This window comes from Panthera onca, chromosome B3 (assembly GCF_046562875.1).
Source record: "Panthera onca isolate mPanOnc1 chromosome B3, mPanOnc1 haplotype 2, whole genome shotgun sequence".
NCBI classification, from domain to species: domain Eukaryota; kingdom Metazoa; phylum Chordata; class Mammalia; order Carnivora; family Felidae; genus Panthera; species Panthera onca.
In genome coordinates this window covers 5,527,226-5,548,860 of record NC_138344.1, presented here as the reverse complement: position 1 = coordinate 5,548,860, position 21,635 = coordinate 5,527,226, and the positions used below count along the sequence as shown (strand labels likewise).

The 21,635-nt window shown below is 54.0% G+C and overlaps 3 protein-coding genes across 16 annotated transcripts in view; 2 read left to right on the top strand and 1 right to left on the bottom strand.

Annotated features, from left to right (window-relative positions):
* The window catches only part of SEMA4B (semaphorin 4B), a 46,947-nt gene extending 40,865 nt beyond the window's left edge, over nt 1–6,082 (top strand). For both annotated transcript variants that reach the window (XM_078449025.2, XM_078449024.2), the window contains exons 9-15: nt 47–228; nt 367–517; nt 1,423–1,633; nt 1,715–1,830; nt 2,094–2,260; nt 4,088–4,173; nt 4,399–6,082. In XM_078449025.2, the coding sequence (XP_078305151.2) occupies nt 47–228; nt 367–517; nt 1,423–1,633; nt 1,715–1,830; nt 2,094–2,260; nt 4,088–4,173; nt 4,399–5,141 (1,656 nt within the window). In that variant the 3' untranslated portion in view covers nt 5,142–6,082. The remainder of the gene's footprint in view (nt 1–46; nt 229–366; nt 518–1,422; nt 1,634–1,714; nt 1,831–2,093; nt 2,261–4,087; nt 4,174–4,398) is intronic.
* Nucleotides 6,083–7,553: 1,471 nt separating this feature from the next.
* CIB1 (calcium and integrin binding 1) lies at nt 7,554–11,315 on the bottom strand. Its single transcript, XM_060617645.3, has 7 exons — nt 11,053–11,315; nt 10,889–10,923; nt 9,772–9,880; nt 8,508–8,658; nt 8,243–8,361; nt 8,078–8,166; nt 7,554–7,811 (listed from the first exon to the last, which is right to left on the bottom strand). Exons 1-7 carry the CDS (start codon nt 11,101–11,103, stop codon nt 7,790–7,792), a joined length of 576 nt encoding a protein of 191 aa, XP_060473628.1. The 5' UTR covers nt 11,104–11,315; the 3' UTR covers nt 7,554–7,789.
* A 92-nt stretch (nt 11,316–11,407) lies between these two features.
* Nucleotides 11,408–21,415, top strand: GDPGP1 (GDP-D-glucose phosphorylase 1). 13 transcript variants are annotated; one of them, XM_078449031.2, is made up of 8 exons: nt 11,408–11,789; nt 12,027–12,102; nt 14,479–14,694; nt 14,809–14,919; nt 16,484–16,655; nt 18,854–18,910; nt 19,280–19,330; nt 20,056–21,415. In XM_078449031.2, exons 7-8 carry the CDS (start codon nt 19,292–19,294, stop codon nt 21,223–21,225), a joined length of 1,209 nt encoding a protein of 402 aa, XP_078305157.2. In that variant the 5' UTR covers nt 11,408–11,789; nt 12,027–12,102; nt 14,479–14,694; nt 14,809–14,919; nt 16,484–16,655; nt 18,854–18,910; nt 19,280–19,291; the 3' UTR covers nt 21,226–21,415. The 13 variants fall into 13 exon arrangements, with proteins under 13 accessions (XP_078305157.2, XP_060473619.3, XP_081651961.1 ...); XM_060617636.3 differs by lacking the exon at nt 14,479–14,694; XM_081795835.1 differs by lacking the exons at nt 14,479–14,694; nt 14,809–14,919 and having other exon boundaries at nt 16,488–16,655.
* Nucleotides 21,416–21,635: the final 220 nt, after the last annotated feature.

Sequence of the window (21,635 nt, the reverse complement as noted above, 5' to 3'; positions counted from 1 at the left end):
CCAGCCCCCGCCCAGGCTGAGCCCAGTGTCTCTCCCCCTCCCCCAGGGTGACGAGGGCGGCGAGCGGGTCCTGCAGCAACGCTGGACGTCCTTCCTGAAGGCCCAGCTCCTCTGCTCGCGGCCCGACGACGGCTTCCCGTTCAACGTGCTGCAGGACGTCTTCACGCTGAGCCCCAGCCCCCAGGACTGGCGGGACACCCTCTTCTATGGGGTCTTCACATCCCAGTGGTGCGGCCCCCGGGGACCTAACCAGAGATGGGACGGCTGGGGGGTGACGGGACTGGGGCCCCAAGCCGGCCTTGGGGCTAAGCCGGCCTCACGCGGAGCCCTGGGGCTCCTGGGTGAATCCAGCCATTTCCACGGTAGGCACAGGGGGACCACGGAGGGCTCCGCCATCTGTGTCTTCACCATGAAAGACGTGCAGAAGGCCTTCAACGGCCTGTACAAGGAGGTGAACCGGGAGACACAGCAGTGGTACACTGTGACCCACCCAGTGCCCACACCCCGGCCCGGAGCGGTAAGTGCTGCTCTCTGCACCCGGGTGGGGTGCGGATGACAAAGGTCCCCACACCGTGCTGGGCTCCTTGGGCTTCTCTGAGCCTGTTTTCTCTTCTTGAACGTGGGGACAAAAGCCAGGCCTGCTTGTCTTACTGGGTTACACGTGGCTACGAATGCTGGAATGCCGTAGCCCTATCTAGGGTGAGCAGGTGTGTGCCCATCGGGACACTTAGTGCACGCTTCTGCCATTGTCCCTGCACCCGCGTCTCTCCCCTGCCCAGCTGTGAGCTCCTCCTCTGGCTGTTGAGTGACGAGCGGCCCGGCCGTGGGGATATCGTCCTTCTTTGCATCCAGCTTAATAGGCTGCCCATAATGGCAGCCTATTGCCATTGGACCTTGAAACAGGGATTTGAGTGCCGGGGGTTCATAAGGGAGGTGATTTAGGAAGCACCGTGAGGGAATAGGAAAGCTAGAGGAGGAAGCAGAGCCAAGGGAGGGCGTCCCCGAGCTGTCACCGTCGTGGGCACCTGGGGCCCTGGGAGGGCACCTTCATGCCCCCCGCACTAGGAGACCCTGGTTAGCCTAGGCTTCCTTCCGGCACCGGTGAAAGGTTGCTGAAGCAGCAGAAGCGTGGCATGCTTCCTGAGGCCTGGGGGAGGGCGAGGGGCCTGGGCAGGGAGGGGAACCCTGCCGGCCAGGGCCTCTGGGTGCCCCACACCCAGGCTTCGCCCCGGGGCCTCCCGATCGGTGTGCTGGCTCCCTGCGGCACCGCGGGTGACGTGCAGTGGCGTCTGCGGGGCGGGCGGGTGGCCCTGCCGTCCACCGCGGGGGCAGGGCCCGGCAATCCTGGCGGCGGCCACGCGGTTCCCGCCCTGCTGGCCGCTCTAAGCGGCACCAGCCTCACGCCGCCGCCTTCTCCTTCAGTGCATCACCGACAGTGCCCGGGAGAGGAAGATCAGCTCGTCCCTGCAACTCCCAGACCGTGTGCTGAACTTCCTCAAGGACCACTTCCTGATGGACGGGCAGGTCCGCAGCCACCTGCTGCTGCTGCAGCCCCGCGCCCGCTACCAGCGCGTGGCCGTGCACCGCGTGTCCGGCCTGCACCACACCTACGACGTGCTCTTCCTGGGCACCGGTAAGTGCCCGCGGCGGGGCGGGCTCGGGCTCGGGGGACGCGGCTGTGGGGCTGTGGGCCTGAGCGCTGTCCGTGTTCCAGGCGATGGCCGGCTGCACAAAGCGGTGGGCGTGGGCCCCAGGGTGCACATCGTCGAGGAGCTCCAGATCTTCTCGCCAGGACAGCCCGTGCAGAACCTGCTGCTGGACGCCAGCAGGGTGAGCTGGAGGAGGAGCCCGGGGAGCACGCCCGGGTGCCCCTCGTTACCGATAAGCGGGCCCCAGCCAGCTTCTCCCTGGCGCCCGCAGGATGGAAAGTTCCAGTCTCGTGGCATGAGCCAACGGAAAGTGGGGTGCCCGGGGGGCGTAAGAGGAGGCCCCCTGGGGAGTGGCTCTGGTGGGCACGCGAGCCAGGTGCAGCCGTGCGAGGTGGCCCCGGCCGCCCGTGCCCGCCTCTCACCCCCTGCCCCGTGTCTGTGCAGGGACTGCTCTACGCTGCCTCCCACTCAGGCGTTGTCCAGGTGCCTGTGGCCAACTGCAGCCTGTACCAGAGCTGTGGGGACTGTGTCCTCGCCCGGGACCCCTACTGTGCTTGGAGCGGTTCCAGCTGCAGACACGTCAGCCTCTACCACCCTGAGGCGGCCTCCAGGTGAGAGCGTCTGCAGGCCCTTCCCATTGTCCCACTTGCCCGTCCTGTGCCCTTGGCCTCAGAGCACCTTCCACGGGCCCTTCTTTTTTTTTCTTTTTTTTTTAAACATTTCCCTTCTGACTCTCAAAAGGGTTCTGGCTCAGGCAAGAAATTACGTTTGCCTTACCCATTCGGTAGCGTGAAGTGTCGCAGCAATGAAAAATTAGCGTGCGAATTTTTCTTTAACAAAAAATAAGGGCTACGCGACAATCCGTTAACAAAGCCCATTAAAAATGGCTTTCAAGAGAACTAAGTCAGGTTGTAAAATGTTCATACAGAAAACCTAAAAGTGGAGAGAAGCGTAAACAAAATAAAAACTGTCGCTAATCCCACCACCTAGAGAGAAGCCCAGTGAGATTTTGATGGAAATCTAGCCTCCCAGACTTTTCTATATATATGTAAAATACAAATACATGTGTTTTATTTATTTTAATTTTTTTAATGTTTTTTTAAGAGCAGGGGGGAGGGAGAGAGCGAGGGCGAGAGAGAGCGCTAGTGGGGGAGGGGCAGAGAGAGAGAGGAAGATAGAATCCGAAGCAGGCCCCAGACTCCGAGCTGTCAGCACAGAGCCCCCAACGTGGGCCTCAACCTCAACAAACTGTGAGATCATGACCTGAGCCGCAGTTGGACACCCAACCAACCGAGTCACCCAGGCACTCCAAAATACATGTATTTTATTTTATTTTATTATTATTATTTTTTAATGTTTTAATATTTATCTTTGAGAGAGACAGAGACAGAGCATGAGTGAGGGAGGGGCAGAGAGAGAGGGAGACACAGAATCCGAAGCAGGCTCCGGACTCCGAGCTGTCAGCACAGACCCCAACATGGGACTCGAACCCACGAACCCGAGATCATGACCTGAGCCAAAGTCTGGCTCTTAACCGACTGAGCCACCCAGGTGCCCCTACATGTATTTTAAATAAAGATGGAATCTGTCCCCCTTGTAGTGACCTTGCTTCACACACATGGAGACCCGGTGCCGGTTTTATATTTCAGAGAATCACGTACAAGTACACATACGTCCACCTGGAAGGATGCACCACGAATACTCCCCATCACGGTTACCAGATGGTGGATTGTGTGTGACTTCCGTAGTGTTTTCAGCCTTTGTACTTGGTTGAGTTTTAGGTTTTCTGAGTGTATCAAGAATGACTTTTAAGGGGCTTCTGGGTGGCTCAGTCGGTTAAGCGTCCAACTTCGGCTCAGGTCATGATTTCAAGGTTTGCGAGTTCGAGCCCCACGTCGGGCTCTGTGCTGACAGCTCGGAGCCTGGAGCCTGTTTCAGATTCTGTGTCTCCCTCTCCCTCTGCCCCTCCCCCACTCATGCTCTGTCTCTGTCTCTCAAAAATAAATAAAACCATTAAAAATTTTTGTAACAGGTTAGAAAAAAGGACTTTTATTTTTTATTACGTTTTATTAAACAAGTCAGTGCATGTGCATTAAGACAGATCCATGCATATAGATCCGGCTGTCCTTCCGGATGTTTTCTAAAAGCTCACGTTGCTTTTGTAATTCAGGGGAGTGTGACAGTAACTTGTATTTAGAATAAATAATGTATGAACAGAGGAGGTGCTGGCTCAGAACCTGCAGGTGGGGAATCAGCATGGGGAAGCTGCCTTTTTACTCCTGCTTTGGTCCTGGTGGTCCCTGAGCCCCTTAGGCCCTTGGCCAGGCCTGGGTCTGCAGGGCCACGTGACGGCCTGGCTGCACTGAGGGGGGAGGGGGGAGGCGATGCAGGCTCACAGTGGTTTCCTGGCTTATCCCAGACTGTCTCTTGGTCCCCAGGCCGTGGATCCAGGACATTGAGGGGGCGAACGCCAGGGGCCTCTGCAACACATCCTCAGCCCGGTTTCCGGCTCCTGTACTAACAGGTAAACTGCCCTGTCTGAGCTGGAGAGGTGGGGGCCAAGTCCGCTGAGAAGCCTTTTGCAGGCAACGGTGGGTATAAATGCCCTTCCTTCTGTCCACGTCCCAGACTCAGAGTCCCCCGAGTTTTCCATCATGGTACAAGGATCACAGTCCAGGGAGAGGCAGGTGAGCTCGGGGCCACCGTGGATGCCGGGCCCCCCCTCACGCCGTGCGTCTTCTGTCTGTAGGTGAGAAGCCGTGTGAGCGGGTCCAGTTTCAGCCCAACACGGTGAACACGTTGGCCTGCCCCCTCCTCTCCAACCTGGCCACCCGGCTCTGGCTCCACGACGGGGCCCCTGTCAATGCCTCGGCCTCCTGCCGCGTGTTGCCTACTGGGGACCTGCTGCTGGTGGGCAGCCAGCAGGAACTGGGGGTGTTCCAGTGCTGGTCGCTGGAGGAGGGCTTCTGGCAGCTGGTGGCCAATTACTGCCCAAAGGTAGTAGAGGACCTGATCGCGGACCGAGCAGACCGGAGCGGCGGTGTGCCTGTCGTCATCAGCACGTCGCGGGTGAGCGCGCCAGCCGGTGGCAAGGCCAGCTGGGGTGCGGACAAGTCCTACTGGACCGAGTTCCTGGTGATGTGCGCGCTCTTCGTGTTCGCTGTGGTGCTCCTGATTTTATTCTTCCTCTACCGGCACCGGGGTGGCATGAAAGTCTTCCTGAAGCAGGGGGAGTGTGCCAGTGTGCACCCCAAGACCCGCCCTACGGCGCTGCCACCTGAGACCCGGCCGCTTAACGGCGTAGGCCCCCCTAGCACCCCTCTCGACCACCGAGGCTACCAGGCCCTGTCAGACAGCCCCCCGGGGCCCCGCGTCTTCACGGAGTCTGAGAAGAGGCCGCTCAGCATCCAGGACAGCTTTGTGGAGGTGTCCCCGGTGTGCCCCCGGCCCCGGGTCCGCCTGGGCTCTGAGATCCGGGACTCCGTGGTGTGAGAGCTGACTTCTAGAGGAGTCCACCTTGGCTTCAGAGGCCGTGAGTGCTCAGAGGGGGTCAGCCGGGCCTCCGCTTCTCGCGGAACACAACTGTGGCGCCCGAGCCTCGGGAGCGATGGAGCGGGCCACGTAGCGAGGCCCCCTCCGACCCACAGCCGCGGCCCTGGAGGTCCCAGCTGAAGATGGGGGCCTGCCTCGATGGACAGAAGAGCGCTCCCTGTGTAAACTGAGCCCTTTGTTTAAACAACGGAAAATGTGAAACAGGAGTGAGGAGGAGACAGCCCGGAGCCCCAGGCGCGCACGCAGCCCCTCCGCGCAGCCTCAGCCTCGGAGGCGTGGGAATTCGCCCAAAGTGGTTGTCTGAGACAGAGCTGGGCACCCCCACCGGCTGCCTCTTCCACCTTCTGCCTTAGCCTGCCGCCACCGGCTGCCCCTGGTCTCTGCCGAGGCAAGGGCCGGCTCGGGCTCCGTGCGTCCCGCCTCGACGGCTGGCCGGCCCATTACAGCCATCATCCCATCACCTCAGGGACCGGGGGGAAGGGGGGGGCCACACCGCCCCCGCAGCCCTCCCAAGGCCCTGGGCTCCGGCTCACCTGCTGGACCTTTCCAGCCTGTATCAGGCTGTGGCCACGTGTGAGAGGGGGCAGCGCGAGCCCGGGAGAGAGTTTGTGACGATGGACGCCTTTCTCTCGGAAGCCTGCCTTCCTCCACCCCAGCCTGCAAACCTGTGTCCCTTTTCCCCACATCCACCCCAGACTCCCCCCTAGACCTAGTCCTCCCCAGAGTCCATCCCCTGCACCTTGCCTGCCCCCATTCTAAGGTATATGGACACTGCCCAACACGGGGGCCCTGAGTTTATGTGGGTTTTATATTTTTTTTTAATGAGATGCACTTTACTTTTTTTTTTCTTTTTTTAAATAAAATCTAAAGAATAGAAACAATCATGGCCTTTCCTCTTAAAGGACTGTGACTTAAAAAACATTTTTTTTAATGTTTATTATTTATTTTTTGAGAGCGACAAGAGTGTGAGGGGGGAGGGGCAGAGAGAGAGGGAGACACAGAATCCAAAACAGGCTCCAGGCTCTGAGCTGTCAGCACAGAGCACGACTCGGGCTCAAACTCATGAACGGTGAGATCATGACCTGGCTCATGACCTGAGCCACCCAGGGGATCCTACTTTTTTTTTTTTTTTTTTAAATGTTTGTTTATTTTGAGAGAGAGGGAGAGAGAGAGCATGCACACATGCACACAAGAAGGAGAGGGACAGAGAGAGAATCCTAAGCAGGTTCTGCCGTCAGTGCAGAGCCTGATGCAGGGCTCGAACTCACGAACTGCAAGATCATAACCTGAGCCAAAATGGAGAGTCGGGACACTCCACCCAGACACCCCAAAGGACTGTTATTTTTTGAGGTTGGTCTAGTTCTCTGAGTTCTGAGAGGTTCTGAACCTCCTCGTTCCAGGGGCTAGTGGGCCAGAACCAGCCTGGCCTGGCTAACACCATCTCTCAGTGGAGCGTGGTCCTTAAGGTGGGAAGTGTAATGCCCTGATGGGTTGGGGGCAAGGAACTCATTTGCTTTCCCTCAGCCCCTTTACTCTGCACCTTCCCCAGTCCATTCAGGGTGACAGCACAGGGGATCAGGGGTTTTGTCATTTTCTTAGTTTTCAAAATTTTTTTATGGTTTTTTTTTTTGTGTAAAAAAATTTTAACATTTTATTTTTGAGAGAGAAAGAGTGCGAGTGGGGGAAGGGCAGAGAGAGAGAGAATCGCAGAATCCGGAGCAGGCTCCAGGCTCCGAGCTGCCAGCACAGAGCCCGATGCGGGGCTGGAACTCATGAACCGTGAGATCATGACCTGAGCCGAAGTCGGACGCTTAACCGATGGAGCCACCCAGGCGCCCCAAAATTTTATTTTTTGAACGATCATACAGCAAAACTGATGTTTTTTTTCTTTTGGCACACAGTTGTGTAAATTCTCACACGTGTAGAAATTCATGTAACCACCACCACCATGAGGACATAGAGGGGTTCCATCTGTCCTGCTACCCTTTATACTCACACCCTCAGTGGGGGGTGGGCCAGGCGAGCTACAGTCTCACTTCCTCCTGCCCCTTTAAAAAACTTTTTTTTCATGTCTGTTTATTTTTGAGAGAGAGAGCAGAGGAGGGGCAGAGAGAGAGGGAGACAAAATCTGAAGCAGGCTCCAGGCTCTGCACAGAGCCCGATGTGGGGCTTGAACCCATGAAATGCGAGATCATGACCTGAGCTGAAGTCGAAAGCTCAACCGACTGAGCCACCCAGCCCCGCCCCCCCCCCCCCCACTGGCCCTTTAAATCCTGTTGTCCCCAGTATGACCAAAGGTTCCTGGAAGTCCAGTTCTGTCCCATACCTGTGTTTCTAGTATCACGCAAAGGGTCAAAACATCTACACCTTTATTATAGATTAGTAGAACACAAATAGAGCGATGACAGTGACAGGAGAGGCCCCGCCAGGGAGGGCCTTCCCCTGCCTGGAGCAGGACTGCACAGTGCCAGCTCTGGGCTAGGCCAGCTCGGCCGGCCCTGGCAACACAGGCATGACCTCGGCCACAGCTCAGCAGTGGAAAGGCTCTTGGGCAGGGTGCTTGCTGGGACACATGGCTGTGGCTCGTGTCACAGGACAATCTTAAAGGAGCTGAACAAGAGAAGAGTGGCTCGGGTTTTCTGCTGGAAGAGGAGGGGAGACACTAACCCCAAACTTACCCACATCTTCCCTAAGACCCTTTGGAACGGGCTGACCCACGTCTGTCCGTCCCCTTTGGAAGAGCTGCCCTGAGACGCTGAGAGGAACTGGGGCCTTCTCAGCCTGGCTGCCACCTCCCATCCCAACATCCCAGGCCCAGCTGCAGCAGGCGGGGACCCAGGGGTAACTAGAACGCAGGGGGACCGTGACCCTCATACCTGGCGAAGTCTGGTGAGCGGGAGATGACGTGCTGGAACTCTGAGAGGTTGATGGTGCCATCCCGATCGATGTCGGACTCTTCCAGGATCTGGGAAAGGACAGCTTCAGGCCAAGTCCTAGCCCTCCCCTCCCGCTCCCTGGCCCGGCCCGGCCTGGCTACTCACGTTGTCAATGAGTTGTTTCATCTCTGAAGCACTAAGCCGCGTGTCGTCGCCCGGGCCCGTGAGGCAGTTCACGAGCTGGCTCAGGTCTTCTCGGTTCAGGGTTCCATCATCATCGAAGTCTATGGACGGACGCAGGAAGCCAGAAAGAATGTGGTCAGCGTGAGCTCCAAGGCTCCACAGAGACCCCCGGCTCCCGAGCAGGAACACCACCACCAGGACCATGTGGGAGCAGGCCGTGTCCCGCCAGGCTGCTCCTGGCCCTCACCGAAGATGCGGAAGGCATAGTGGGACTTGAGGTCTGGAGTCGCTGTGTCACTGAACACACTGAGGAGGTCCAGGAAGTCCTCGAAGCTCAGGCTGTCCCTCGCTGGCGATGTGGAGAAGACTCTGCAGATTCGCTCCTTGAAGGGGTTGGCCTAGGCAAGAGAGCCTTCTGTGAATGCCATGGGATGTAGCCCAGGTCACACACTCCTCAAACCCTGCCAGGAACTGGAGGGAGCAGGTCACGGTACCATGAGCTTGGGCTCACGGGAGAGCATGCTCAGTGTTTTGGGGCCAGCATGGAGGGTGGGAGAGCCAAGTGACTGAGGAAGGGACAGGGACGGCTCTGTAACCGAGTCAGTTTGACCCAACAGCAGGCCTAGGGGCAGAGAAGGAAGATGAAAGCATCCTAAGCAGAGAACAAGATGGGCTGGTTACTATAAAACACGTTTACTTGAACACTCACTGTGTTACAGGCACCAGGCCAGGCCCTTTGCCTAAAAATTTTCACAGCAACCCTGTGGAGAGGCATTTGGCCTCTGGAATAGAGCTTCTCAAACTTTAATACAGTAACTTAACTCCTTTTATTTATTTATTATTATTTTTAGGCTTATTTATTTTGAGAGACAGAGACAGACAGACAAAGCTAGAACGGGGGAGGGAGAGAGAGAGAATCCCAAGCAGGCTCCGCACTGTCAGGACAGAGCCCGATGCAGGGCTTGAACTCACAGATTGTGAGATGACCTGAGCCAAAATCAAGAGCGGACACTAAACCAACTGAGCCACCCAGGCGCCTCTCAACTCCTTTTAAAGGACAAAACTTAGGGGTGCCTGGGTGGCTGAGTTGGTTAAGCGGCCAACTTCGGCCCAGGTCATGATCTCACAGTCCATGGGTTCGAGCCCCGCATCAGGTTCTGTGCTGACAGCTCAGAGCCTGGAGCCTGCTTTGAATTCTGTGACTTGCTCTCCCTCTGCCCCCCCGCCCCCCTGCCCCGCTCATACTCTATCTGTCTCTCTCTCAAAAATGAATAAACATTAACAAATAATAAAATTAAAAAATATAATAAAGGACAAAACTTACTTGACTCTCCAATAATATGTCCAAGAATCCCAGTTTGAAAAACACCATTCTAGTGAATTCCACTGGGTGATTTTGATAAAGCCCTTGTCCCCAGGAAATTGGGACTAAATGGAGGAAAGACCAGAATGGGGACTAGTGACCACATGATCTCAAGATGAATAGCAGAGGCAGGGTGGGGGACTGGCACCTTGAGCTCTGGAAGGCTGAGGATCTGCTCCAAGGACACTCGTGTCTGCAGTGACTCCTCCGTGCTCCGGTGCTCCGGGGGAAGCAGCTCACAAAACCGCCTGTGGGCTCTGGCAGAAGGAGAGGAACCTGTTGGCAAACCTGCCTGTGTATCACATCCCCACTCCTTGCCTTGCTACCCATTGTAAACCAGGTGACAAGCTAAGCCACATACACAGAGCTTCTCAGCCATCAGGCATAAGCCAAAGGGAGATATGTCACAAGACTACAGGCTGGGAGTCCATTCATGCAATGGGTATTTACTGAGGGCCTACTGTGTGCCAGGCACTGTACTGGGACTGGCTCTAGAGCTCCCAGAGGGATGGAGAGGGTGCAGAAGGAGCCAGCAGTTGGCCCTGAAAAACAGTGAGAAAAGAGTAAAGTCGAAACCTCACTTTCATTTCACTCCAGGGATCTCCAGCTCCTCAAAGCCTTCCATTTTAGCAGCTACCTAAACGATCTCTTCCTCCGCCCCCAGCTCCTTCCCACTGGGATTATTTTTGCCAAGAGAAGCCAAGGAATCGCCTCACTCAAGCGCCTTCACCACAAAAAGCCGGCACACGGCTAGGAAGGGGTTTCCAGCCCGAATTCAAATCCTCTCACTTGGAGCGTACTCTTAGGCAAGTAAACAAACTTTTCGGAAACCCGATTCATTGTCCCCGCACCTCCCTCCGAAGGATTGAATTAGGTAATATAGGCAAGCACTTCGCACAGTTGCTGGCGCACGACGAGTGCTCAGTAAGCGTTAACGGTTACTGTGTACATTCAGGTCGAGTTACGAGGGGCCGGGCTCCCGGTAGGCGAAGTCCGCCGAGCCCCCGCCGGGCTGGGGCAGGAAGTTCGATAACACAGGAGCCAGCGGAGCGCAGGCCCCGGAGCGCCCAGCCCGGGCGGAGGCTTCGAGGTGGCTCTGCGGTGCGCATCGGGGGCCCCCGAGCCGGCGGGGACGGCTCGCGGCCGGGGCGCGGGCACCTGCTCGGCCGCGGGCCCCGTCCCTCCCCCTGGGGGACCCTTGGTTAAACTCGTCTGTGGACAGAGCTCTAGAAGATCCGGGAGCTGAGGTTCGAGACGGCACTTACAGGAGGATCTCCTGCTTGGTCAGGAACGTCAAGTCCTGGAAAGCAAAACGAGAGGGGTTCAGCGGGCCTCCCGGAGGCCGCGCCCGCCCTACCGCCCGCCCCGGGACCCCGCTCCGCAGCGCAGGCCCGCGCGCAAACTCCCCGGGGACCGGCGTCCCGCGCACCTGGTACTCAGCCAGCAGCTCCTTGGACAGGCGACTGCCCGAGCCCCCCATCGCCGCGCCGCACGCAGAACTCCGCCAACTCGTCTCGGGGCGCCGGCAACTTTTTCACTTCCGCCCTCGGGCCGCGTCACCGCCCCGTTCCCGCGGCAACCGCTCCTGGGGCCACCGCCCCCGGGTCCGCCCCCTCCTTAAAGCGCCCAGGCGCTCCCGGCCGGGCTCAGCGGGCCCGGTTCGGGAGGTCCGCGGCTAGGTGGAGGCGGGGCCCGGAGCGGGGCCGGACGCTCCGGGGGCGGAGCCCAGCCCGCACGGCCCCGCCTCTGAAGCGGACGGGGCGGGGCCCGCCGCGCGCGGTCTTGCGGACTGCGCATGCGTTCGGCACGCCACGGCTTCGCCATGGCTAGGATAGGAGTTTGCGGCGAGTGTCGCGTTGCGTCCGGTTCGACTGCAGTCGGTGATGGCGGAGGCTTTGGGCGCGGTCCGGTAGGGGCATCAGGGAAGTACCTGGTGCCTGGATATCCGGGAAACCTCGAGAATCGCTACGTGGCCGAAGGCTGCCGGCCAAGCATCCGCTCGGCGAGGGCTTTTTCATTCAGCTCGTACCACTGTGCCCTCGCCGCACGTGTTGCAGCCCGCATGCCACCTCCAGAAATCACAGAACCTTGCGGCCCACTGAGGCTGTACGCAGAGTGCCGGGAGCCGTGCTTAGTGATCTTCGATTTTCACAAGGGCCCTGCAGGGTAGGTTCCCATTTTACAAATGGGGAGAACAGGTCCGGTGCGGGGGAGGGGGGGGGGTCCGTGACTTGTCTAAGCTCCATTTTGAAAGAGGTCACCCCAGTCTAAGTCTCTTTTCACGGCTCTCCATGGCCATACTGCTTACTCCAGCCGACGTGCTCTCTTCTGACCCACGTCGCTTCCAGAGGCGGCAAGGACCGAGGGTGACCTGTTTGCTCTTGTCCCCCTCTCAATCTCTAGGAAAACGCTTGGCACGTAGAAGGGTTCAACGAATTGGATGCATGCATGCACGAACGAACCTACACTAGTCCAGAAGGTGAGGATTACAGGTTCCTGAGAGGAGGAGGTGGGAGTTTTCAGCTTTATTGAGGTATAATTGACACACTTGTTGGAATTCGTTCTTGCCTCTCCTGATTTATTCTGCTTGCTGATCTTTGTGAAGTCTAAGCCTGATCATGTTGATTTCAGCTTAAAACTAATGATTAAAAACCAGTCTAGGACCCTCTGAAATCTGACTTCAGCCTCTGTCCCTTTCTCTTGGCTTTCTGGGCTCTCAGTTCCTCTTCCGTCTTAGCCTCAGGGAAGCCTTTCCTGCTTCCCTAGACTAGGTTAGGAATCTTATACTTACAGAATCCCCAGTGCAGTTTACGTTGACTTGGCTTACTTGTCTGTAAGCCCTGTGAAGAGCTAGGAGAATTGCGATCTGCAGGATCTGAGAGGTGGCAGTTGTTGAGTAAATGTTGCTGAGTGATGACTTCCCCAGCACTGAATAAGGCCTTCATCTATCTGAGAGTGACTTTAGTAAGACTCACTGTATCAGCATGTGAGTCCCACCGTTGTGGAAATGTTCTCTTCCAAGAAGCGGGGGGCTGCAGAGCAGTGAGAACACCAAAACCAGTCGAGGTGAGTGGAGTGTAGCCCAGTCCCAACCTGATCATCCTGACAGTAGGCTGGCTCTTCCTGTGCAAGAAAGGATTTTTCGGGCACCTAGGTGGCTCAGTCCATTAAGCGTCCCGACTTCAATTCAGGTCATGGTCTCGCAGTCTGTGAGTTCGAGCCCTGCATTGGGCTCTGTGCTGACAGCTCAGAACCTGGAGTGCTCTTCGGATTCTGTGTCTCCCTCCATCTCTGCCCCTCTCCCACTCATGCTCTGTCTCTCTCTGTCTCTCTCTCTCTCTCTCTCTCTGTATCTCAAAAATGAATAAACGTTGAAAAAATTAAAAAAAAAAAAAGGATTCATCTTTGGGTAGTAAAAGGATAGACAGGAAACAGGAAGCTGTCATAGTGTCTCCTGTACTAGACTGAGGGGAGGGAGTACTGGCCAGCCAAGGCCAGTCCCTGGACTTCATGGTGAGACTATCTCTTCACAGTGAAGATGTGGAAATAGGCCCTGTGCCGTGGTGACCATCAGTGACATAGATCTCCCAGCCACCTCATTTGGTGCTAAGCCCTTCCTTGAACAGCCTTCTGATTATAATGTTGCTTCCTGGTACATTTTTATATAGAGGAGGGACTATACTGATTAGCCAATATGAACATTTTGTGCCGTTTGGCACGTTTCTCATTGTAAGTTATTAAATAGGCATTCTGAGCCTGGTTAGCATACCGTCCTGCCTTGCCTGATCAACTCTTGAAACAGTGTAAAACCTGAGTTGCTGATACGCTTTTAACAATAGCTTCTAGGGGCACCTGGGTGGCTCGGTTGAAAGTCCGACTTCTTGGCTCAGCTCATGATCTCGTGGTTCGTGAGTTCAAGCCCCACATTGGGCTTGCTACCATCAGCCTGTCAGTGAGGAACCCAGTTTGGATCCTCGTCCCCCCGTCTCTCTGCCCTTCCCCTGCTTGCACGCGCGTACGTGCTCTCTCTCTCTCTCTCTCTCTCTCTCTGTCTCTCTCAAAATATAAATTTTTAAAAAAGTAGCTTCTAGTGTTTCCTGTGAAATTATTTTATTTATTTACTTATTTATGAGAGAGAAAGAATCTTTTTTTAAACAATTTTTTTGTATGCTTTATTTATTTTTGAGAGAAAGAGAGACAGAGCACAAGTGGGGGAGGGGCAGAGGGAGAGGGAGACACAGAATCCGAAGCAGGCTCCAGGCTCGGAGCTGTCAGCACAGAGCCCGACATGGGGCTCGAACTCACAAACCGTGAGATCGTGACCTGAGCCCAAGTCAGATGCTTAACTGACTGAGCCACCCAGGCGCCCCAAGAAAGAGACAATCTTAAGCTCCACACCCAGCACAGAGCGCGATGCAGGGCTGGATCTCATGACCTTGGGATCATGACCTGAGCTGAACCACCAGGCTCCCCTTAGTTGAATCTTTTTTTTTTTTTTTTTAAGTTATGTTCAGGGGCACCTGGGTGGCTCAGTCGGTTGGGCATCCGACTTCAGCTCAGGTCATGATCTCACAGTCTGTGCGTTCTGGCCCCACATCGGGCTCCGTGCTGACAGCTCGGAGCCTGGAGCCTGCTTCAGATTCTGTGTCTCCCTCTGTCTCTGTCCCTACCCTGCTCATGCTCTGTCTCTAAATTTTAAAAAAATTAAAAAAATTTTTTAAAGTTATGTTCATAACTACTAACTCATGGATTTGAATTCCATTTTTTTGTTGTTGTTGTTGTGGTTGTTTTCCAGGACATTTGTTTCCCTGCTTATAATACTATTTCTTTCTTCCTATTTCCCTTGGGACATTAGATAGGATGGCCACACAAGCTTTCTCTGAGGCAGTGACATTTGATCTGAGACCTGAAAAAGCCAGCCATGTGAAGAAAATCTGGGAAAAGGGTGTTGTAGGCAGGAAGCACAGAAGACACCAAGGCCCTGAGCAGGAACAAGTCCAGTAAGAGTGAGGAGCAGAGAGAGGTGTGAGCGAGAGAGGCACAGCTGAGGCTTGAGAGCCCAGAGCCCGCGGTGAGGAAATGGACTTCATTCTCGGGGCTCAAGGTCACATTCCTAGTGAATGCTAGGGCTGGAATTCAAGCACCTCGTCAGCCTGTAAAACCTAATCTGTCACCTTTGTCCCAGGATGATACCCACCTCACAGACTCGTCCAGGTCACTAGAGAAAACTTAGAACGTGCCTGGCGCAAGATAGACGTGCACCCGGTGTCCCCTTTCTCCTGGTTTTCCTGTAAAGGTTTGATCCTGTCACACGCTCACTACTGATTGATCACTCTAAATTATTCTTCTTTATTCGTCCATAATGCTTTTTGCCTACTGGTTCACTTTAGTATAAATATGACCAAACGCATTTTCTATTGATTCAACTGATCAGTATATCTTTACTTGTATTTTTAGCCCTCTGGTGTCATCTTAGCCCTGGGTCCTTTGTCCTAGCCCCTGGCTTTACATGTTATTCCAAATTTGTATCTCGTCCACACCTTACCCTTGACCTCCAGGTTTGACTGTCAGCTGTCTACACCATGTCTCGGATGCCCAGGTTCTTCCTGGGCTCCTCCCAGGAGCCCACAGGGCTCCCGGGAGCTCCCAGGAGCCCTCCTGGGCTCCTCCTCTTCAGTCCTCCCGCTTTCTAATCAGCCTGTGCCCACCCCCCACCCCACCATCAGCTCCACCAGCTCTGTAAATGCCACTGCAGTGTACCTTGTCCCTGAAGCTAGGTCCCTCCTACGTCTTCCCCGTGCCTCAGTGCCCCTAGCCAGCATGTCCGCGGGCCCTGTTGGTTGGGCCCTGCAGGCAGGGCCATATCCCCTGCTCCTCTCCATCTGTTGCCACCTGTGCCAGCCAGTCTGTCTCTTCGCCCACCTGGCCGTCAGAGTCGCCTCCCGAATGGTCCCCTTCCGCTTTGCTCCCCTGCATCCACTTCCCCCACAGCATTTGGGAAAAGGGTTTATAAAGTATCGGATGGTCCTTCTGCCTAGAACCTCCCAGGGATTTCTTTTTCCATTTAGAATAAAACCCAAGCTCCTCACCATGATGCATAAGGCCCTACAGCTAATCTGGCCCCTGCCTTCCTCTCCAGCCTCATTCTACCACCACCACCACCACCACCACCACCACCTGTTGGCCATGCTCTAGTTAATAGTGGCTTCCTTTCTGCTCTTGAATAGACCAAGTACCTGCCTGACTCAGGACCTTGGACTTGCTATTGTCCTTTCCTAGAATACACTTTCCTCCTGTCGGCCATGTTCTAGTTAACCTGTTAGCCATGTTCTAGTTAATAGTGGCTTCCTTTCTGCTCTTGAATAGACCAAGCACCTGCCTGACTCAGGACCTTGGACTTGCTATTGTCCTTTCCTAGAATACACTTTCCTCCTGTCGGCCATGTTCTAGTTAACCTGTTAGCCATGTTCTAGTTAATAGTGGCTTCCTTTCTGCTCTTGAATAGACCAAGCACCTGCCTGACTCAGGACCTTGGACTTGCTATTTCCTTTCCTAGAATACACTTTCCTCGACTCTTCATTGCAGGGTTTTTCTCATTCTGCGTGTCTTCACTCTGCTGTCACCTCCAAGAGCTGAGCCCTGCCCTATTATTGAAGTCCGATGCCCTGATCCCACCTTTTGGTTACTGTCTCTTGTATCATGTTTATTTCCCACAGAATACTATCACCGTGTTCATTGTGCTTGTTGTCTGACTCTACCACAGGATATAAATTCTATGACAATAGGGACCCTTTGTACCTTATTTGCTCCTATGTCCTCATTGCCTCATATGTAGCAGTTACTTTTTTTTTTTTTTTTAGGTAGGCTTCGTGCCCAGCGTGCAGCCCAACACTGGGCTTGAACTCAGGACCCTGAGATCAAGACCTGAGCTGAGATCAAGAGTTGGACACTTAACCAGCTGAGCCGCTCAGGTGCCCCTGTAGTGGTTACTTTAAATAGTTGGATTTTGTGGCTCAGCTGAACATGGAGCAGGTGCGTGGAAGAGGTGCCCCCAGAATATCGGGAGTGGGTGTGAGGTGGCCGTTGACCCTGAATAAATGACTGAAGGAGAGAGTAAGCGAATAGTCTTAAGTATAGCTCAAATAAATAGCAAAGTATTGGATTTCTTAAATCTCTTCTGAGACTCACTTAAGATTATTTTTAATTGTGGCAAAATATGCATAAAATTTCACATCTTGACTATTTTTTTAATGTTTGTTTTTTTTTTTATTTCTATTTTTGAGAGAGAGAGAGTGCAAGCAAGGGAGGGGCAGAGAGAGAGGGAGACAGGATCCGAAGCAGACTCTAGGCTCTGAGCTGTCAGCACAGAGCCTGATGCGGGGCTCTAACCCATGAACCCTGAGATCATGACCTGAGCCAAAGTCAGACACTCAACCGACTGAGCCCCACAGGTGCCCTGATGTCTTAACTGTTTCTAAGTGTATCGTACGGTAGTGTTAAATATACCGCATTATTGACTCTTTTCATCTTGCAACACTGAAACTCTGTACCATTAAACAACAAAAAACTCCCTCTTCCCTCTCCCGGCCCCTGACAGCCACCATTCTACTTTCTGTCTCTATGAATTTGACTGCTCTCAGTACTTAATATACATGGGATCATATGGTAGTGTTCATCCTTTTATTCCTGGCTTATTTCACTGACCGTGACGTTCTCCAGGTTCATCCACGTTGTGACGTGTGCCAGCATCTCCTTCCTTTGTAAGACTCAATAATCCTCCACTGTGTGAATGTACCACGTTTTGTTTAGCCTTTCATCTGTCAGCGGACCCTTGGGTGGTTTCTGCCTTTGGCTGCTGTGAAAAATGCTGCTGTGAACACAGGTGTACAAATACCTGTTTGAGCCTCTACCTTGAGTTGTAATCTCTACACTCCACGTGGGGCTCAAACTTACAACCCCAGGATCAAGAATCACATGCTCCAGGGGCACCTGGGTGGCGTTTGACTTGGGCTCAGGTCGTGATCTCATGGTTTGTGAATTGGAGGCCCACTTAGGGTCCTTTGTCCCCCTCTCTCTCTGCCCCTCCCCCCCTCATTCTCTCTTTCAAAAATAAATTAAAACGGGGGCGCTGGGTGGCTCAGTCGGTTGAGTGTCCGACTTCGGCTCAGGTCATGATCTTGTGGTCCATGAGTTTGAACCCCTCATCGGGCTCTGCACTGACAGGTCAGAGCCTGGAGCCTGCTTCAAATTGTGTCTCCCTCTCTCTCTCTGCCCCTCCCCTGCTCATGCGCTCTCTCTCTCTCTCTCTCTTGCTCTCTCTCTCTCCTTCTCTCAAATAAATTAAACATTAAAGAAAAAAATTTTAATGGAAATTACTTTTTAAAATTAAAAAAAAAAGATTTGTTATTGTGGTGGGAGGCCTGGGGGGCTCAGTTGGTTAACCTTCTGCCTCTTAATTTCACCTCAGATCATGATCTCACAGTTCATGGGTTCTAGCCTCATTTCAGGCTCTGCTATGTTTCTCTCTCTCGAAGTAAAGAAATCAACTTTAAAAAAAAAGACTTGTTATTGTGGTAACAGCATAAGATTTACCATCTTAGCCATTTCTTTTTTTTAATTGTCAAATTGCCTAACATACAGTGTGTGAAGTGTGCTCTTGGTTTCTGGGGTAGATTTCAACTTTCTCATCTACAAAATTGAAATTCTAGACCTATTAAGCTTGACTTTTTTTTCTTTTTTTTTTTTTTTTTTTTTTCAACGTTTTTTATTTATTTTTGGGACAGAGAGAGACAGAGCATGAACGGGGGAGGGGCAGAGAGAGAGGGAGACACAGAATCGGAAACAGGCTCCAGGCTCCGAGCCATCAGCCCAGAGCCTGACGCGGGGCTCGAACTCACGGACCGCGAGATCGTGACCTGGCTGAAGTCGGACGCTTAACCGACTGCGCCACCCAGGCGCCCCTTGACTTTTTTTTTAAGTTTATTTATTTATTTTGAGAGAGAGAGAGAGAGAGAGTGCACGTGTGCATCTGTGAGCGGGAGAAGGGCAGAGAGAGAATCCCAAGCAGGTTCTCTGGATCAGCTCAGAGCCCTTGAACTGTGAGATCATGACCTGAGCCGCAATCAGGAGTCAGACACCTGACTGAGCCACCCTGGCGCCCCTGAACTAGACCTTTGGTATGTGATTTTGTATGTTTTTTAATGTTTCCTTTCTGTTTCATTAATATGAAGTTTCTGGACCGGAAGAGCTGAGGAAGCCCAAACTTGAGCTGAAGCAACTCTACTGAGGTAAGCCTCCTTGTGAGGTCCTGTCTGAGCCAACAGCAGGCCCTTCTCCCGGACACCTGGGTCCACAGGGCTCCAAGGGCCACGTGGGAGATGGGAGACAACCATGCATTCCCCCCTTGAAGGATCGACCCTGGTGCTTACGCACGTCCACACCCAATGGCTCTCTGCGTGGCCATTTGGAATCACTACTGAACGGTGGAAAGGCTGTTCTCGTCAAAGGAGTGGTCAGCTTTGAAACCTTGGCCATTCTTATACAAAAGAACGCTGTTTCAGTTTTCTGTTGGGCCCTTTGATAGAGTATGTGTCAAAAGCCTGAGCCATGCACGGGCCTACTCTGACCCAGTAGTTTATTGTGATTTTATCTTAAAGGAAAATAAAAACATGTCTGGAAACAGATACACAGGATGTTCATTGCAACAGGTATGAAATTAGCAACAACCTATATGTATAATTAAGACTGGTTAAAAATCAAAGTTCATCTATATATGAAAATAGGGCTGAATGTAAATGGTGATTTTTTTCCCCCCAGGTGTTGGAATCAAGTGTTGTATTTTAGCTCTGTTTGCTTCTCTACTCAAGAAAGTTGACAAGACGCTTGGGTGGCTGAGTCAGTTAACATCTGACTCTTGATCTCAGGGTCGTGAGTCCAGCCCCCACATTGGGACTTGAAAGAGAGAAAGAGAGGGGCACCTGGGTGGCTCGGTTGGTTAAGCCTCTTACATGGGGTCAGGTCATGATCTCGTAGTTTGTGAGTTAGAGCCCCACGTCAGGCTCTGTGCTCAGAGCCTGGAGCCTGCTTCAGGTTCTGTGTCTCCCTCTCTCTCTTGGCCCCTCCCTTGCTCACACTCTGTCTCTCTCTCTCAAAAATAAAAAACAAAAGAAACATTAAAAAAGCGGGGGGGGGGAGAAAGTTTATTCAATATACGTAACTTTTAGAAAGAACATGTATATTTTAATGCAGCAAAAATGAATGCTAACGTGTAGGCGATGGAATCATGAGTGATTTCGTGTTTTCAACATCTTTTCCCAAAGGCATCTATTAGTTTTGTATTCAGAACAAAAAGTGAAATTTCTTTGAAAATAAAAATACAATCTCTGGAGATGGGTTAGCATCATGTATCTTTCACCTCTTATGACTGTTACAGGTCAGCCCCATGGCTGTTCCACACGATTCACACGAGACTTCCTATTTGCTGCCTCCGAACAGTAAGGACTGGGAAGGGCGTGGCATTCCTGACTTTGTCTACGGGCAGGAGGAGCTGGTGCTGGAAGGGATTCAGTGGCCGAGGGTCGCGCCCGGCCTCCCGGAGGACTCCGTACCACCTTCTCGCTTCGATTCTGTGCTCTGCTCCGCCTGGAGGCAGCGGGTGGAGCTGGGGCTGTTCCGCTACCGCCTGGGGGAGCTGCAGACCCAAACCCTCCCCGGTGCCGTGGGTTTTGTGGCTCAGCTGAACGTGGAGCGAGGTGCGCAGAGGAGGCGCCCCCAGAGCATCAGTAGTGTGAAGCAGGCGTTTGACCCTGCACTGTTTAACTTCACCAAGATCCGGCCGGGAGAAGTCCTCTTCCGTCTGCTCCGGGAGCCCCATCTGCCAGGCGCTCTCCAGCAAGAGGACATCCTCGTAATGATCAACATCAGCCCCTTGGAGTGGGGCCACGTGCTGCTGGTGCCCGAGCCCACCCGTGGGCTCCCCCAGCGCCTGCTGCCCGGTGCGCTGCGGGCCGGGGTCGAGGCCGTGCTGCTGAGCTCCCACCCAGGCTTCCGCGTCGGCTTCAACAGCCTGGGTGGCTTGGCCTCAGTGAACCACCTCCACCTGCACGGGTATTACCTGGCCCACAGACTGCCTGTGGAGGGAGCACCGAGCGAGCCCCTGGACCCCGGGGGGCATCTGCACCTCCTCCAGGCCGTCCCAGCGCCCGGCTTCCTCTTTTACACTAGCGGGCCGGGGCCTGACTTGGAAGCCTTGATAGGCAGGGTATGTCGGGCCACCGACTATCTGACTGACCGCGAGATCGCCCATAATTTGTTTGTGACCCGGGGGGCCCCACCCGGAAAGACATCACCCTCCTCGGCTCTCACGGGGGTCCGAGTGATTCTGTGGGCCCGGAAGTCCAGTTTTGGGGTAAAGGAAGGCGAGGCGTTCAATGTTGCCCTCTGTGAGCTGGCCGGGCACCTGCCTGTCAAGACGTCCCAGGATTTCAGCAGTCTGACAGAGGCGGCTGCTCTGGCCCTCATTCAAGACTGTCTGCTGCCCCCCGCCCAGGCAGAAGAGGTCCAGGCAGCGCTAGTGGCCTTGATGGCCCAGGACGAGCAGTAATCCTTCCGGAAGTATTTATCTTCTACCCGGTCTAAGTCCCTTTCCAGAAAGCCGTCCACAGGGTCCACAGGGGTCGTTTGGGCATTTCTGTGACTGCCTTCTTACCTGTCTCAGCCTAAGGGGACGGGTAAAGAATTGACAAGTGGCCTCTTTAAAGAGAAGAAACGTTAGAATAGATCGAACAAATGAGCCTTCGTGTATGGATCTGCTTCTCACCTTCCGTCTTGGACAAGCCTCAGGGATGTCAAACCTGTCACTGAGAAGGGAGTATGCGCAAGAGTTCCGTACTCCTGACTTTGTATCTGGACTTTTCCCTTCCGGTCACGTCTTGGCAGAGTGATAGTTCATGTGCCTCTGGCACTGTGCCCCCGTTTCCTCTGCTCTCGCCTCTCTGCTTATTATCCCGTCGC